The following is an 18,664-nucleotide window of genomic DNA, read 5'->3' as shown; positions in this document are numbered from 1 at the left end:
TGTGTAAACTGAGGACCAATTATTACAATTTAAATGTATTAATATATATATATATATATATATATATATATATATAAAATAATATTATTTAACATTGTATTCATTTTTGATAGTGATCTCTCAGTGCATTTGCCATTATTAGGAGGAATTTTTCCTTATTCTTCTAAACATGGCAGCATTCAGGAATTCAAGAGAACTGTTATGCATGGAGGGGGTGGGGCAGGTAGAGCACAGCTTACATTTTACCAGTAAAATCTGCAATTTGCTCAATCTAATTTTGTATTTAAAAGATGCCCTTGTCCTTATGTACAGAACACACACAGAAGCATAGTTAAGTGGTAACTAAACTGCAAATGTATTGATTACTTGCTGGAGAGCAAAACAAAATTGATGCGGTGGTCAGCAGACACAAAATTATGTTTGTAAAACAGAGATAAATAAGAAAAATCAGCAGTTTCACTGCATAGGTACTAGCAGATCAAATTAAAGGACAAAGTGGGCATATGAACTTCATCATATACTATTCCAAACAACAACACACAAAACTTTGAAGTCCTCTGCTAATCTCCTAATTTCCCCTATCTACTGTTAAATGGCATTAAAATAAGGCTTCTTTATAGCAACTGTAAAATCCTACACTTGTGCTTAATTTACTCAGCAGTAATATATTTCAGAAAAGCCAGCTCAGAAAGCAGTCTGTGCTAACCAAATTACACAAAACATTATCTATAAATTTACAAAACAATTAAAACCTGGAATGTAACATTCAGAATCTTAATGTTCTTCTTTGATGGACTGGTTTCTTTGTCATCGCACAGCATTTTGTTTATGGAGAGACGTGCAGATCTACATTTGGCTCTGCTTCCTATGATTTTAAGAAATTCCCCTTCTTTCACCCCCCCTCCCAATTCTACATAGTTCATAAATATAACCACTTCAGAGGCATTATTGCCTGACAGGTATTTTTGCCTCAGGAAAATTTTTCCCCAAAGTTATTCTTTGAAGCATGAAGTTTTAAAAGCTTTCCAAAATGCCTGAAAAACAGTTCATACAATTGTAACGGTTCTATTCCATCTAAAGCGAAGCAGCACTCCGAAGACATGTATTAAATCTTTACCTTATGTACTGTATTACCTATGAAAGTTATATGTATAAACATAATATACTTTCGGTGCTCAATATAAAAGTGTTCTATTTGAAGGCCAGAAACCCCCCCCCACACACACTAAACAGCTTGTTGGTAATATTTAAACACTTCAAATATCTTGTGTTGCTTCTGTGTCCATCTAAAGTGTCAAGTTTTACTACACGTGAGGAATTAAAAATGGAAATGTTCCATTTCAGCATTTAAATTAGAACCCATTAAACGGGTTCCAAAAGGATCCATGGTTCCAGTTTGTAAAGGCCACATAGTTGGAAGCACGATAAGTCCAAGAGTAGGAAATGCAGAAGAGTCAGAGCCAACCATATGGTGGTTGTATCTGTGTCTTTCAGTCACTGCTAGACTTCATCTGACATTCTCATCTCCTGCGATCCAGGGCACCCCTGTGGAGAATGGCTTGTCACCACTGTACCATGTGACATGTCTCTTCCTATTATTTCATTCACTGAAAATTAAAATAAAAATGCAAATTAATACACTGTAATGCAGTGATGTTTTTAAACAAATCTAAATTTTAGTTCCATGTTCAGGAAGGATAAAACCAGATACCAAACTTTTCTATTAGCATTTATGCCCAGATCTTTTGTAGATGTTCAAGACTGACAGTTTTTCAAGTTTCTTGAAGAAAAGCATTACACATATAACAGCTGTAACTCTCTTACTAGGCCTACTAACCTAAACCTACCTCTCTCCCCACTCTCATCCTCTCTATCTCATCAGCTCGCAACCTCAGGGTCTCAGCACAAACCCAACATACTGTAAAAAATCCTATTATTTGTCTCTTAATATCACCAAAATCCAACCTTTTCTACAAAACCTGTATCCACACCCTTATTACCTCTCACCTAGACTACTGCAACCTGCTTCTCATAGGTCTTCCACTTAACTATCTCTCTCCCTTTCAATCCGTTCAAAATTCTGCAGCATGACTTGTATTCCATCAGAGTTGCTATGCTTACATCATCCCTCTTCTCAAGTCACTTCACTGGCTTCCTTTACAGCTCAAACTCTTCTTATTGACTTACAAGTGCATGAACTCTGCAGCTCCTCTTATCTTTCCCTATACTCCTCCACAGGAACTCCGCTCATCAGGCAAGCCTCTCCTATCTGTAGCCTTCTCCTCTACTGTGAACTACAGGCTACGTCCCTTCTCTCGTGCAGTACCTAACACCTGGAACAGACTGCCCGAGTTCATACATCAAAGTCCGTCTCTGGAAGTATTCAAATCTAGGCTAAAAGCCCGTTTTTTTCCGAGATTGCTTTTAACTCCCACTCGCTTGTACAGCACCCATGACTGTTTTTATCAATCCCTCTCGGAGAAACTCCCTAACCCCCTACTTGCCCTGTTGGTCTGCTTGATTAGATTGTAAGCTCTACTGAGCAGGGACTCTCTTAAATGTTTAATGTACAGCGCTGCATACGTCTAGCAGTGCTATAGAAATGATAAATAGCAGTAGTAACTGGTTTTTCACATTCATTTTTCAGCACAAATTTCATGACTCAGAAGCAAATATAATACATCAGCTAAAAAGCATACTTCCCATCAAGGAATGTGTGGCTTGTTATTGCTATTTTGTTGTTACATACCCACCTTTTTCCCTAACAGGAGATCTAAAGAGCAATACAAATATAGTCCTATACAACATAACAGACAATAGTAAATAAAGCATCCTTATTATAGATAGTGTCAGAAGGCCACAGCTGAAAGAGGGGATAAGAATATCTTAATTTGTCCTGGGGACTGTTTTCATCAGGAGCTGCATCTGAAGATCACCCTTCCTCCCCTTTCTGCTAGTACACTTTTCATGGCCTCATGGCCTGATGTACAGCCTGCCACGGGCAGAAAAGGTTGCAGCTTCTGCATACTACAATGACTAAAGAATCTACTGCTATCACCATCATTTCCAGAGAAAAGTCATAAGAACATAAGAATTGCCATACTGGGACAGACCAAAGGTCCACCAAGCCCAGTATCCAGTTTCCAACAGTGGCCAGCCTAGTTCCCACTTACCTAGCAAGATCCCAGGTAGTAAAACAAATTTTATGCTGCTTATCCTAGGAATAAGAAGGGAATTTCCTCCAAACCATCTCAACAGTGGCCTATGGACTTCTCTTTTAGGAAATTATCCAAACCTTTTTTAAAATCCTGCTAAGCTGATTTCACCACAGTCTCCGGCAACAAATTCCAGAGTTTAATTACACACTGTGTGAAGAAATATTTTCTCCAGTTTGTTTTAAATCTACTACTTAGTCCTAGTATTTTTGGAATGAGTGCTATTTAGCCAATTTTGTTAAATGCTGCCTAAACTTTATTAATTACGGCATCAGACCAATTTGTTGAAATTCTGCGTTTCATATTTAGTGTTGGCTTCTTTAAGCTACTATACAATACAAACTTTTCTTAGCCTTGGGAGAAATGGACTCCATTGGAGCAGTTGTTTAGCTAAATATCCTGTTAATTTTTGTTCCACTACAAAAGGATCAATTAGTCATGTAAGTGGAAATGGCTAGTTGAATTTTCTCTTGCAAATAAAAGAAAGGGAGGGTGGAGGGGATGAAGTACAAATGGCAAATTCTGGCAGGTTAGCTCTCTTATAATCTCTGTCTCTCTGCATTAGTGCTGCCCGATTCAGGGAAACATTTTTTGATTCAGCTTATTGAATCAATTTTTCAATTCGATTAGCTTTTCCTGTCCAATTAGGTGGGTTTTTTTCCCAAATTTTCTGCCCATTTGAAATTTTCTTCTTTCTCCATGCTCACCATCCATCTTTCATCTCTGTCCCCTCCTTCTGTTTCCCTTCCTTCCCCCGGAGGTCTGGCATCTTTCCTTTTATTACATTTCCATCACCACAGTCCAGCATTTCTCTAATGACCTCCTCTCCCCGCAATCCTCCAGCAACCCCTTTCCCTGCGTTCCTCTCTTCCATGGGATTCGATAAGGCAGTACACTTGCGCTCTTCGGACCACTGGCAGCGTGAGTGAAGCTTTCTCTCTGATACTGCTTTGTGTCCAAGCAGGATCAGGAAGCAGTAGCAGAGGGAAAGCTTCCAGCTGTGGAAGGCAGCGTGTTTACATCACTCACACTGCCAGCAGCCCAAAGAACGAAAGAACGGCTGCAGCGATGGATCCCACCATCCCCAGATCCACCGTCTCTCCTTTTCTCAACAACCCTTTCATCCAGCATCTCTCCCTCCTTCCCCATCATCCCAGGGTCCACATTCTCTTCCTTTCTCTTTCCAACTATCCTCCTATCCAGTATCTCTATCCCCCCTCCCTCCACACCATCCCTTGGATCCACTTTCTCTCCCTTTCTTTTCCCTACCTCCTCCATCCCATTGTCCATCTCTCTCCCTCTCCTGTTTTCAGACCCAGTATTTCTACCTCTTCACCTCCCGCCCACCCTCAATCTGGCATAAGCTCCTCTCTTTGAACCCCCTCCCTGTACTTCTAATAGCTACACCAGGGGCCCCCCCGAAGGCTGGCATGTTTCCCCTTTCTCTCCACTGTCGTCCTCCTGGCCTCCCAGTTTCACTTTAAAAACTAATTATGGCCTGCAGAGGATTGCCGGTGCAGCATGCTGCTGGCGGCCTCCACTGCACGTTCTTTCTGCTGCGGTCCCACCCCTTCTCTGACATCACGTCCTGTTTTGGTCTGGGATGGACTGCAGAGGGACCGAGTAGTGGAGGCTGATGGCAGCCTGCTAGAATCACTATAGAATCGGTGATCCTCTACAGGCCATAATTCATTTTAAAAGTGAGACCAGGAGGCCAAGGGGAAGGCTGGACGATGGTGAAGAGAAGGGGAAAACATGCTGGCCTTTGGGGAGCCTCCTAAAACCGAGGGGCCGAGAGTAATGTGTCACACATGAGGTTCCCAAAATATTGGGGGTTGCTTGGGCACCCACAGTGCTAGCACCTATGCCCCTATGCAGCACTTGCCGACCAACACCTTTCCCCCAAGCTCTGATATCAGGCCTCTTCTCTCTCGAACAGAGGAGATTGAGAGGGGACATGATTGAAAAATTCAAGGTACTAAAGGGGATAGACTTAGTAGATAAGGACAGGTTATTCACCCTCTCCAAGGTAGGGAGAACAAGAGGGCACTCTCTAAAGTTGAAAGGGGATAGATTCCATACAAATGTAAGGAAGTTCTTCTTCACCCAGAGAGTGGTAGAAATCTGGAACGCCCTTCCAGAGGCTGTTATAGGGGAAAACACCCTCCAAGGATTCAAGACAAAGTTAGAACAAGAACGTGCGCTGGTAGGGCTAGTCTCAGCTAGGGTGCTGGTCTTAGACCAGAGGGCCGCAACGTGAGTGGACTGCTGGGCATGATGGACCACTGGTCTGAATCAGCAGTGGCAATTCTTATGATCTTATGTTCTAGGAGAAGCAGCCAAAAGAGGAAATGCTTAGGACAGGCTTTTCGCTGCCACTCCTATTTTAGGAGGCATGAAGGTATGCGGGGAGAAGAGTTAGTCACTGAATCAGCGAGACCGATTTTTTAAGAAAATGCATCGACTCAAATCAGCGAATCAGGCATTACTACTCTGCATGTTCAACTTTCAACTCAGCTTCTGCTGTATTGTACATATATCAGAGAGAGAAAGAGAGAGATGGTGGTGGTGGGTATGCCTAATCTATATATCCATCCTATGGTGAAGATATTTTAAATTGGGGTTGAATTCTACTTTTCAAAAAGACCCTCATGGACAGAGTATCACACTTGTCACATCACTAGTCAGTGTCGAAACAATCGGAGGTAAATGTGTGAATAATGTCTATGCTGTAACCTTGCAAATCTCTTCTGTGGAAGCCAGCCTTAAATGGACAAGCAAAGCAGCTACATCTGTTACGTTATCAGCCTTGGCATGCCTATTTTGTACACCTACTTTGGCATAACAGAGGGAAATGCAAATTTCTATCCAGTTTTAAAAAAAAAATTACAAATCAGGTCTGCTCGAGTAAAAGAAACCAAAAATTAGGCAAACTTTGGTTCATTCCAAAGAGATGTCAATGTCTTGCTTACAATCCAGACTGCGCATCTCTGTGATATAAGGGCCTGGGGAAAAATACTGGAAGACTAAGATAGAAATCTGACACCACCTTGAACAGAAACTTGAAACAACTGTATTAATGCCACCCTACTCTAACTGTGGGCTGCAGTGATTGCTGTCAAAATCATGACCTTCCAGATGAAGTACCTGAGTTCATGGGAGGCTCAAAAAGGGCTTTCATGAGCTGAATACTTTTTGATGAAAAATAAAATTTATTTGTGGCCTTATTATGAATGGGTCAAAATGGCATGTTCAGATGAACAATGAACTCGGATATGTGAAAACTCAATGATATTCTAAAATACACTTTCACAAGAAAGATACAAAAAATGTCATATATAATTCACCTGCCTCTGTTTTAAAGTTTTCGACGGTCTAACCCCTAAATACATCACTGACCTATTCTCCTTCTCAGCCAACAAACACAAGAGAAGCTCCCACTCGTACTTCGTTTCTCCCCCGGTTAGAGGATGCAAACTAAAAAAACATCATGAGCATCTTCTCTCACATCAGGCTGCTCTATGGGGTAAAGACCTAGAACAACTCCTATTGCCCACCACTTATGAGGTATTCAGGAAACGCCTCAAAACTCACCTATTCCTGAAATACCTAGACAGCTGACCCACTTCCCTCCTTCCCCTCTCTTGCCCTTTCTCCCCATTGTTCCCACATCCCTTAAGTTAACTCAACTTGTACGTCAACTCAACTTGTACTCCACTAATCTTCTGTAAACCGCATAGAACTTAAGGGTATTGCGGTATATAAACTGTTATTATTATTATTATTAATGTAGATAGTACTGCTTTGGTTTAAATGGGGTGTGTTTCAAAAAAATGGAGGAAAAGCCTCAGACTGAAACCCTCCCACCACCACAATGGTGGTCCAAGATGGTTAAAACAATCCGATCAAACTTATAACGGGATGCCGAAACGCAGATCAGGAGATGCGTTTCGGCGTCCCGTTATAAGTTTGATCGGATTGTTTTACACCCTGAGGCAGCAGACTCGTGAAACGCTGGCCACTGTTGGTGTACCGATCAACTGAAGATAAGTTGAAAGTTTCTTTCTTCTATCAATTTGCATAGATAGCCCTGCTTAAGGTTTTTACACGTTGGGAGTGCAATGGAGGTTTTTTGTCAGTGAGGTTATCACCCAACCATCTTGGACCACCATTGTGGTGGTGGGAGGGCTTCAGTCTGAGGCTTTTCCTCCATTTTTTGAAACACACCCCATTTAAACCAAAGCAGTACTATCTACGTTACATATGACATTTTTTGTATCTTTCTTGTGAAAGTGTATTTTGGGATGTTCAGATGAACAAACATTCAAAAAAATGAGAGGTCAATGCTGGGTCAATAATGATTATGATATTGTAATTTAGTATAGCTGTGAATGTTCGGGGGTGAAAACATCCAAGGGCGAAATGTGTGGGGGTGAAAATTCCAGGGCCGAAATAAGGGGGTGGGGGCAAAACTTCTTGATCCCAGTGACATCTGGCAGTACACTGGATTTAAATGGAGAGGGCTGTACTGGTTCCCCTCTCACATTAAGATGGAGAGAGGCAACTCTCATTTGCTCCTGCCACTGCAGACTATCAGTTCAAAATAGTGGCTACTGTCTGTTGCTCCTGCTCATCTTATCCTAGACCACCAGCACATTGTTAATGTAGGTTTAAAGGGGGCCTACAGTAGGATGAGGAAGGGCTTCGGTTGTGGGGTGGGGGTGGGGGGGTCTTCTGTATGTTTGCTTTGCCTATGATGTTATTATAGGCATTAGCTTGTATTAGGAGCGTCTTTTATAAGTTTCCTTTCTGGCTGTTTGTGGCAAATCTAGAGCAGATAGAGTAGCTGGTTTTAAGAAAGGTTTGGGCAATTTCCTGGAGGAAAAATCTATAGTCTGTTATTAAGACAGACATGGGGGAAGCCACTACTTTTTTTTTTTTTTAAATTGGCAGATATTTTGCATGTGTAATACACGCAAAATATCTGTGCCATTTAAAAAAAAAACCTCAGCAGAAGCCCTGACAGCAGTGATTCACATGTCTTAATTGCTCACTGAGCAATTGAGTCAGTGGATTTGCATGCAAATCTACGTGCAAATCATTTGCATGCAAACCTAATAGTGAATCAATTGCTGTTGGAAAATCGGCCAAAGAATCGGCCAACAGTAACTGAGTCGCTATTGTTAGTGAATCTAGCCCTAAGTTGTTATTATTTAAATAACAATGAAGCTGCTGCCAATAACAACAGTTTCAAAGAATAGCTATTTAGTATCCAACCAATATTAAGTAACAGTTTCTAACTACATTACCATATTGTTATGAACAGCCAGCCACAATAAGAGGATAATGTAAGACCATGTGCAACCTCTAAATTTGCCCAAATTTTAACCATAACTTCTATCTTATCTGCATGTTCTGAAAAGGTTGACTTTTTACTGTGGTCTTATAGACCACCCTAATGATCTCTTTAATCTCTCCTTGTGTAAATGAGTAAAAATCACTAATTATGCAAGTTTCTTAATGAAATTCATCTTGTGAACTGCATCTAGTGACAACTTTTAAATACTTTCGGCTCTAAATACTGTCCACATAAACCTATTATCATGTACTTGAAATAACATCGTCACTAAACTATTTTCAATTACTTGCATAGTTTTAAAAATATGGATTCAATATAACAACGAGTCCATTAAAGCATTAAAATGAAATAAGTGTGCAAGAACAAATATAGGTCTCTTGAAGCAAAAAAAAGGAAAGTTGACTTATATAAATTTCCAAAGGCATTCTTTGAATAACATATCCCAAAATTGTCATCTCATCTCTGTTACATGCATAACCTAGGCATATTCTTTCTTTGTGGGATATGGGGAGGGCAGCTGAAGACTGTGTGTGGGAGGGTATACTTTTCACCTTAAGTGTATGTGATGTGGTAAAATGTGTGCATGCTGCCACCAGCTTCTCCCACTTTTCTTTTTCTATCCATTTTTCATCTGCCAATGTGTTAACAGTTTAACCAATGGTCTCAAACTCGCAGCCCGGGGACCACAAGCAGCCCGCCAGGTACTATTTGGAGGCCCTCGGTATGTTTATCATAATCACAAAAGTAAAATAAAATAGTTTCTTCATCATATGTTTCTTTAGCTATAAATTACAATATTATTAAGATTTAGCCAAAAGGAAAGATTTATAAACTATAGTTTTACCTCATGCAAAATTGTCATTTCTTTAATAAGACATTAACTATTTTTTTCTGAAGCCCTCCAAGTACCTACAAATGCAAAATGTAGCCCTGCAAAGGGTTTGAGTTTGAGACCACTGAGTTTAACTACATATAAATTTCTCTGTTCCTGCCTGCATAATTTCCCATAGTTATGACTTTTATTTATCTAAACAGGCCATGCACGTGCCAATGAAAAAGTCAGGAACGAAGATGTTCCTACTATAGCCAACACCTAAAAGTAGGTACCGTATTTGCCAGCGTATAAGACGACTGGGCGTATAAGACGACTCCCCAACTTTTACAGTTAAAATATAGAGTTTGTTATATACTCGCCGTATAAGACTACCCCTTCTTCCGATTCGCGACCCCCCCCCCCCAAGCCGGCAAAAACAGCTTTGCACCGCAGGCCCAGCCGCCCAAGACGAGTCGGAGGCCCCTACCCGCCGCATCCTGCACGTGGGCAGACTCAGCACAAACGCTGCTGATGGCCCCAATCGACACGCTGACCTCCCCGCGCACGCTGACCATCTTCTCTCTGCCTGCACTTTCCCCGCGGCCCTCTTCGGCGACTCAGCAGGGGCAGCGATCAAGACAGGCTGCAAACGTCGGGACCTTCCCTCTCTGAGTCCCGCCTATTTTGTTTCAACTTCCTGTTTCCGCATAGGCGAGACTCACAGAGGGATTGACCGCCTGTCTTGATCGCCCGAGGCTGGGAGGAACAGAAGATTTCTGCAAACACCATCGGGGCAGAAAATTTAACGGGTCCATCTCGCCGGTCCTGTGCGGACCGGCAGGAATTTTCTGCGGACCGGCACCGCGGACCGGCGGTTGAAGAACTGTGATGTAAACAGTACCCGGCGTATAAGACGACCCCCGACTTTGGGGAGGATTTTAAGGTACTGAAAAGTCGTCTTATACGCCGGCAAATACGGTAATCATTTTCTTACATTTCAGTTTAAGAAATATTCATTTAATTACTTACCATCATCAAGAGTGATATCCTGTAGAACAATGGTTTGAAAATTCAGCTCCTGCTCTTCAGGTTCTGGCTTAATATTCAATGTTACTCCATCAGATGAAAATGGAGATGAATTACATAAATTATGATGTAATAACGATGGGACTGCAGAAAGATTTCCCAATCCTGGGCTATTGGCTTGAGAGGAAGACTGTCCAGAATGGGTAATAGTTGCTGGAGATGGTGATGTGACAGAACATGAGCTAGGAGATGGGTAAGGAATAGGCTGCAACTGAGGAGAAGATGGCTCCGACAGTGGAGAATGTACCAATGGATAGGAAGTGGTTGGAGATGGTGATGAAGTAGATGCTGGATTTGAGGAATGGTAAGGGATTGACTGCAGCTGAGGTGACTGCTGTCCCACAGGCTGACTTGTAGGTGAAGGGGCAGAACCCTGTCCTGTATTTGGACAGTGGTAGCCCATTGATTGCAGATGAGGTGATGATTGCTCTGAATGACTTGAATGTACCAACGAATGTCCTGATGCTGAAGTGGAGGTTGGTGAGCCTGTAGTGGGAGAATGGTACTGCAGTTGTGGTAGAGGCTGGCAGCCAAGATTTATCATATGAGGTACAGTGGCATCTTGCTGAAATGAAATTGTATCAAACCCTTGGCTGGAGGCAGAGTTCAAAGGAAGACCAGACTGTTCCTTATACATAACTGATTGCATAGCCTGGTAGGGTTGCCTTACAGAAGGTGTTGATGTAACTTGAAAAGCCTGGTGGACCAAAATGGGAGGCATCATATGACATTCTGCACCTGAACTGATGTTCCTACCTTGCATGTGTGGCAGATGGGATATTGCTGGGCTCACCATAGATGTATAAGGCTGCTGAACTGAGCAAGCAAGGCTCCGTTGAGACGTTGACAGCAGGTTTTCATGAGTATGCCCTGAATCTGGTGAAGACCGTTGAGTCTGAATACTATGCAAACCCTGCACACTCTCATTACAAGGCACTGACATAGCTGAAACCACAGGTAGATCAATGTCATCTTGATGTTCCTGTTTCAATAAAACTGTAAGAGAGAGAAAATAAAATAAGGTGTGCCATTCTAGGTCAGAATAATGATCCACTGTGTCCAGCATCCTGTCTCTAGTAGCTGCCAGCCCATTGCACTAGTAAGCACATATCAGATCCCTATATTGCTTACCCTCAGAAGTGAAAGAGGGAGATAATCAAGTAGACATGAGAAGAGAATATTTCTGCAATGACAACCCTTTAAAAACAGAACCTCAGAATGCATGGTTATGGACTGGACTTCACTATCAAAAGTTTAAACTAAATTTAAAACACAACAATTTTTTAGTTCTGATTTTATTTCTCTTCTTTCTATCAGTGTGGGATTTTTGAATTTTATTTATCTACAGTTGATCTTCTTATAACTTTGCATGGTTAGTAGGACGCTTCTATTTTCAGGTCAAAATAGTGCTGCCCTCCAAAAATTTCAGATTTTCAATTTCACTCAAGATTTTCAATGACATACCGCTTGAAAAAGATGGCAGGTGCCTACTGCAGAATAGAGTCAGAGGCTAGTTTTCAATGAAAATAGATTTTCATAAAATTGTGTCAGAAAAGGTGGTATATCAAATACTGAATAAACAAACATTAAAAGTTCCTTTTACAAAGCTGTAAATGGCCTTAGTGTATTTTTAAGTGGGACTTTCCTGCATGCTAAAGCCATTTCTACTGCAGACAGAAAATGACTGATTTTCCATTTTCCAACTTAATGGCAAAGCACTAATGTTGTCATTACTAAAAATTAACACCGTGAGCCCTTACAACACCTATTTTGTATGTGGTAAGAATTCACAAGCTAATCCCTCACTAAACAGCATGCAGCAAAGTAACTGCACTACCGAATTAGTGTAGAAATGTCTACTCTGTACCTCAATTCAAAAACTGGAAGGACTAGAGAAAATTACAAAGTAAACCATATAACAAAATCTTCCCACTCCAGTAGAATAAATACTGTTAATCAGAACTCACAATTGTTTATTTATTTATAGACCACCTATCAATGGAGATGTCTAAGAAGTTTACATTCAGGTACTCAAGCATTTTTTCCCATTTGTCCCGGCAGGCTCACAATCTTTCTAACGTACCAGGGGCAATGGAGGATTAAGTGACTTGCCAAGGGTCACAAGGAGCAGCGAGGGGCTTGAATCCACAATCTCAGGGTGCTGATGCTACAGCTCTAACCTTTATGCCAGACATTACAGGAGCTAAAGCCCCCGACACCAGCAGAGAGTGAGTATTAATGGCTTAGCTCTATTTCTGCAACATCCTCACCGGCAGAAAAAAAAAAACTTATTTCCCAACAAAACCTGTTAACAATGTTTCAACCTGAAAATAATAGTATTTGTGCTTATCTGGAGCAAGTGTTTGATCACCTCAACAGTAGCCATCATTTCGCAGCAATCTCAGAGAGTCATAGTCCTGGAACAGCCCTGTCAAGGATAGCTGGGTCCCTGTTGCCTGCCTCTGTGGCCTTCTTCTCCAGTCTTGGGTTGCTTGCTTTCGGCTGCTTTGAGACCTGCCTGTCATGTAGCTATCTTGGGAAATGGGCAGCCTAAGCAGTGAAGACAAACAAGTTCAGACTGTTTTGATTTTGTTTTTCCATTTTTTTTCCAGTTTATGAATTATTTTTATTTTCATTCCCTGTTTTTGCCCCTTTGTTTTTATTTTATCATTTAAATTTCCCCAGAATTCTATTGTTTAACGGTTCCTCCCTTCTACTTCTATTCCCTCTCTCCACTCTTTCCAACCTTCCAAAGTCCTCCCTACCCTTCATCTAACCCCTTCCTCTGTAACATCACCTAGAGCTTGTATAGGTATGTGCAAGTAACAAATGGAAGAAATAAATAGTGAGAGCAGTTCAGGTCTGATGATCCCATGAGCCCTGAAGCAGTGGCTAAGATTGTCATGAAACGGTGGCCAACGTCAGGGGATGAAACACTTGCTTCAGTTAGAACATAAGAACAGCCTTACTGGGTCAGACCAATGGCTCATCAAGCCCAGTAGCCCGTTCTCACGGTGGTCAATCCAGGTCACTAGCACCTGATCAAAACCCAAGGAGTAGCAATATTCTATGCTACTTATACAGGGCAAGCAGTGGCTTCCTCCAGGTCTTTCCCAATAACAGACTATGGACTTTTCCTCCAGGAATTTGTCCAAACCTTTCTTAAAACCAGCTACGCTATCCGCTCTTACCACATCCTCTGGCAACGCGTTCCAAAGTTTAACTATTCTCTGAGTGAAAAAAAACGTTCTCCTCCTATTGGTTTTAAAAGTATTTCCCTGTAACTTCATTGAGTGTCCCCCTAGTCTTTGTTAAGTACAAATACTATTAATTTGATTTATCATGATCTATTTTATGCTTGGGACATTGTTATTAATGGGGTTTCTGCTGGTGAGGATGTTGCAGAAGTAGAGTTAAACCATTAATACTCACTTTCTGCTGCTGTCAGGAGCTTTAGCCCCTGTAATGTCTGAGGCTTTTTCCTTCTTTTCCCTTAATTGTGAGTTCTGATTAACAATGTTTAGTCTACTGAAGTGGGAATACTCTGCACCTCAGACATTTTTCCCTGTAGCAAAATTAAAATGTATTTTTAGCATGTAACTACAGGGAAGGCCAAGAGTAGAAGGTCCAAAAAGGTAACACGAAGGGAACTTAGATGTATGTATACGAATGCTAGAAGTCTGGGTAACAAAATGGGGGAACTAGAGACAATAGCAAGACATGACATATTGGATATCATTGGCATAACAGAAACATGGTGGAATGAAGAAAACAAATGGGACACAGTACTACAGGGATACAAACTGTATAGAAGAGATCGAGTAGGGCAGAAAGGTGGAGGTATTGCTCTATATGTTAAGGAGGGAATAGATTCTGTTGAAATGGTTACAACAGAAATGAAAGAGAAGCTTGAATCACTCTGGATCAAAATTCCTGGTCAATATGGCGCAGATACGAAAATTGGCCTTTACTATCGTCCACCAGGACAGGCGGAGGAAACTGACTCAGAAATGATGGAGGAAATCAAACAAGAATGCAAGACAGGCAATGTAATTATATTGGGAGACTTCAATTTCCCAGGGATAGACTGGAAACTAGCAACCTCCAACTGCGGCAAGGAAGCCAAGTTCCTGGAGGTGCTAGGGGATTGCTTCCTGGAACAAATGGTAAAAGAGCCGACAAGAGGCAACGCCACCTTGGACTTGGTCCTAAATGGCCTCACGGGACCGATAACAGAAGTGGAAGTCATAGTTCCACTGGGAACGAGTGATCACAATGTAATCAACTTTAAACTTGACATCGGGAAAGGGAAACATGCCAAAACCTTAACCACCACCTTGAACTTTAAAAAGGGTAAATACGATAGCATGAGAGCCATGGTAGAAAAACGACTCGAGAAGATGGTGGACAAACTTGAAACGGTTGATCAGGCATGGACCCTACTGAAAAAAACTATCACAGAAGCACAAGATCTCTACATTCCGAGGATTTCCAAAGATCGGAGAACAAAGAGCAAAAGAGAACCGGCATGGCTTACCATACAGGTGAAGGAAGCCATAAAAGAAAAGAAGGACTCTTTCAAAAAATGGAAATGCATAAAGACAACCGAAGCCTGGAACAAACATAAAGATGATCAGAAGAAATGTCACAAGGCGGTGAGGGATGCAAAACAGGAATATGAGGAAAAAATAGCCCAGGAGGCCAAAAACTTCAAGCCCTTCTTTAGATACGTGAAAGGGAAAAAACCTGCAAAAGAGGCAGTGGGACCCCTGGACGACCAGGGAAGAAAAGGGTACATCAAGGAAGATAAACAAATCGCAGACAAACTAAATTCCTTCTTTGCGTCCGTCTTTACGAAGGAGGACACCTCAACAATACCTGAAGCGGAGAAAGTGTTTGCAGGAGAAATAGAAGACAGCCTCACCACAGTTGAGGTGGACTTAGACCAGATATACTATCAGATCGACAAACTTAAAAGTGACAAATCCCCTGGACCGGATGGGATTCATCCGAGAGTCTTAAAGGAATTGAAGTTTGAAATCGGAGAGTTATTGCAAAAACTTGCAAACCTGACAATCAGAACTGGACAGATACCGGACGACTGGAGGATAGCGAACGTCACCCCAATTTTCAAAAAAGGATCGAGAGGGGAACCGGGCAACTATAGACCTGTTAGTCTTACGTCTGTCCCTGGCAAGATGGTTGAAGCACTGATCAAGGATAGCATAGTCCGGCACTTGGACGCATACGACTTGATGAAACCCAGTCAACATGGATTCAGGAAAGGGAAATCATGTTTGACTAATTTACTCCAATTTTTCGAGACCGTGAACGAGCAAATTGATAGTGGGAAGCCGGTGGACATAATATACTTGGACTTCCAGAAAGCGTTCGACAAAGTTCCACACGAAAGACTTCTCAGGAAACTACAAAGTCATGGCATAGAGGGGGATATACAAAGATGGATAGGCAAATGGCTGGAAAACCGAAAGCAGAGAGTGGGCATAAATGGGAAGTTCTCCGACTGGGAGAAAGTGACTAGTGGTGTACCCCAGGGCTCGGTACTTGGGCCGATCCTTTTCAATATTTATATCAATGACCTGGAGGAAGGAACATCCAGTGAGATCATCAAGTTTGCAGACGATACAAAACTATGCCGGGCAATCAGATCGCAGGAGGATAGAGAGAAACTCCAGAGCGACTTGTGTCGGTTAGAAACATGGGCGGAGAAATGGCAGATGAAGTTCAATGTGGAGAAATGCAAGGTAATGCATTTAGGCAATAAAAATAAGGAATACGAGTATACAATGTCAGGTGCAACTCTGGGGAAGAGTGAACAAGAAAAGGACCTGGGTGTACTGATAGATAGGACCCTGAAGCCGTCGGCACAATGCGCGGCAGCGGCAAAGAAGGCAAATAGAATGTTGGGCATGATAAAGAAAGGAATCTCGAGTAGATCAGAGAAAGTTATAATGCCGCTTTATAGGGCAATGGTCAGACCACACTTGGAATACTGTGTCCAACATTGGTCCCCCTACCTAAAGAAGGATATAAAGCTCCTGGAGAGGGTGCAGAGACGAGCAACAAAACTGGTGAAGGGTATGGAGAAACTGGAATACGAGGACAGACTTATAACACTAGGATTGTTCTCCCTTGAGAAAAGGAGACTGCGTGGGGATATGATCGAGACCTTCAAAATACTGAAAGGAATCGACAAAATAGAGCAGAGAAGATTATTTACATTGTCCAATTTGACACGGACTAGAGGACATGTAATGAAGCTGAGGGGGGACAGGTTCAGGACTAATGTCAGGAAGTTCTGCTTTACTCAGAGAGTGGTTGACACCTGGAATGCCCTCCCAGAGGAGATTATGACAGAATCGACCATCCTAGGCTTCAAGAGCAAACTAGATGCATATCTCCTTAAGAGAGGCATATAAGGATTTGATGGACTATAAATTACGCCAGGTGTACACCTGGCAGGGCCTCCGCGTGTGCGGATCGCCGGACTTGATGGACCGAAGGTCTGATCCGGAGAAGGCAGTTCTTATGTTCTTATGTTCTTATGTAGTTGGCACATGTAGATTGCTAAATTACCACAAGATGCCTCAGTGTATATTGCAGTAAGCACACACTAGTGCTCACTTCAGCTTTGTATGAGAAGAAGACTTAATATATAAAATCACCTTCAAAAGCTGTGTGTGCTCAAGAGCATGTGTGAACATATTTGCAAAAGCTTCTTGGGGTAATTCTAAAAGCAGAATATATATATATACCTTCACTTTGAAAAGTTGTCAAAACTCACAAAAGTACTTTGTATGCAAAGTTATAAAATTATCCCTTGAATGACTACTTATGACCTAATACATTATTGCCTATCCTCCAAAAATGCAAATTGCATTAAAATAGTGAATTAATACAAATGAAAGCTAAACAGCTTGGGAATTAGTGCAATTGTTTGTACCTGGTGTGTAAGTAAAACGTTGTGCCTGACTTCTTTTCCTCTTGCCATTGCAAAGATGAAACTGCACCTGGACTGCAGTTGCAACTGTATTGTTATGATAATGAGGAACTTCAATAACTATGTTAGGCTGAAAAAAAGATACAACACAAATTAATTACCTCAATTTCTTTTCCATGTTTACAACAAAAGATGAAAGATGAACAGAGTTGTAGATTATACAATTTTATATTGTGAGAACTGTAGTCATATGGTGTTTGGAAAAAGATTTAGGATCTGATCTTCTTCAAATAAATGGCTCTTACCTTGCCAATCTTCTTTGTTTTAGAAGACATAGGACTCTATACCATAGCTGTTGCTTCCCGTTACTCGTGAATCCGCAGAAGGGTGTCACTCAAAAACTCTGAATTCCTTTCTGCAGTGGAGAACAGCTCCCTCTTCAGTTAGTACCAAAGCAATTGAACTCCACTGAAACAGAAGAAAAGAGGAGGGGCATGGGGAACTTCCCTGGCAACAATCCATACTCTGTTCTGCTCTGTAACTTATGACAAAAAAACAATGATTAACAACAATTAATCAACACAACAACAATTTTAGCACATAAGTAGCTAGGAACTATCCTGCTAAGTGCAACTAGTAGGAGCAATTAAAAAAAAAACCCCAATGAAGAAAGGGAATAGGAGCCCTCATGTTCCTGTAGTTTTGTCTCTCCTAAATCTTAAAACAGGAGAAAAGGTCCAGAGACGGACACCGGAAATATCCAAGGCAGAAATCAGGTGAATCAAAGGTCTGCACAGGGCGGACCGTACAGAATCCTGTGTCTTTTAACAAAAAGAAGATTATCAAGATAAGAACCTAATCTTTCATTCTGTAGCACAGACATAGGATTCTGTACCATAGCTGACATACTAAAGCAATGCCAGTTGTCTAGGGAAGGCAAGATGAGCCTGCCTACAGTACCAAGGTTCCAAAAGTGGCATCCATCCATCCTGTAGAACCTCATAAAGGTGTGAAGAGTAGACCAAGTAGCTGCTCTACAAATTTCAGTAAGCAAAACAGCCTGGGATTCCGCCCAGGAAGCAGTTACACTTCTAGTCGAATGTGCTGTGATTGCGATAGGGGCAGGCAATATAGGAAGAAGAAATTGCTATGTGAATCCATCTGGCAATCGAAGCCTTGGAAGCTTGCTTGCCTCATCTTGATTGGCTGGCCAGCACAAAAAGGTGGTT

At 41.6% G+C, this 18,664-nt stretch overlaps 1 protein-coding gene across 3 annotated transcripts in view; it reads right to left on the bottom strand.

The window, feature by feature from the left end:
• Nucleotides 1–331: 331 nt before the first annotated feature.
• NFATC3 (nuclear factor of activated T cells 3) overlaps nt 332–18,664 on the bottom strand; it is a 217,760-nt gene continuing 199,427 nt past the window's right edge. For 2 of the 3 annotated variants that reach the window (XM_033941420.1, XM_033941417.1), the window contains exons 8-10: nt 17,439–17,565; nt 10,418–11,470; nt 332–1,607 (exon numbers count right to left, since the gene is read on the bottom strand). In XM_033941420.1, coding sequence (XP_033797311.1) covers nt 1,501–1,607; nt 10,418–11,470; nt 17,439–17,565 — 1,287 coding nt within the window. In that variant the 3' untranslated portion in view covers nt 332–1,500. The remainder of the gene's footprint in view (nt 1,608–10,417; nt 11,471–17,438; nt 17,566–18,664) is intronic. The other variant, XM_033941418.1, reaches the window with a different exon arrangement.

Source organism: Geotrypetes seraphini, chromosome 4 (genome assembly GCF_902459505.1).
Source record: "Geotrypetes seraphini chromosome 4, aGeoSer1.1, whole genome shotgun sequence".
In the NCBI taxonomy this organism is placed as follows: domain Eukaryota; kingdom Metazoa; phylum Chordata; class Amphibia; order Gymnophiona; family Dermophiidae; genus Geotrypetes; species Geotrypetes seraphini.
This window is presented reverse-complemented; position numbering and strand designations above follow the sequence as displayed.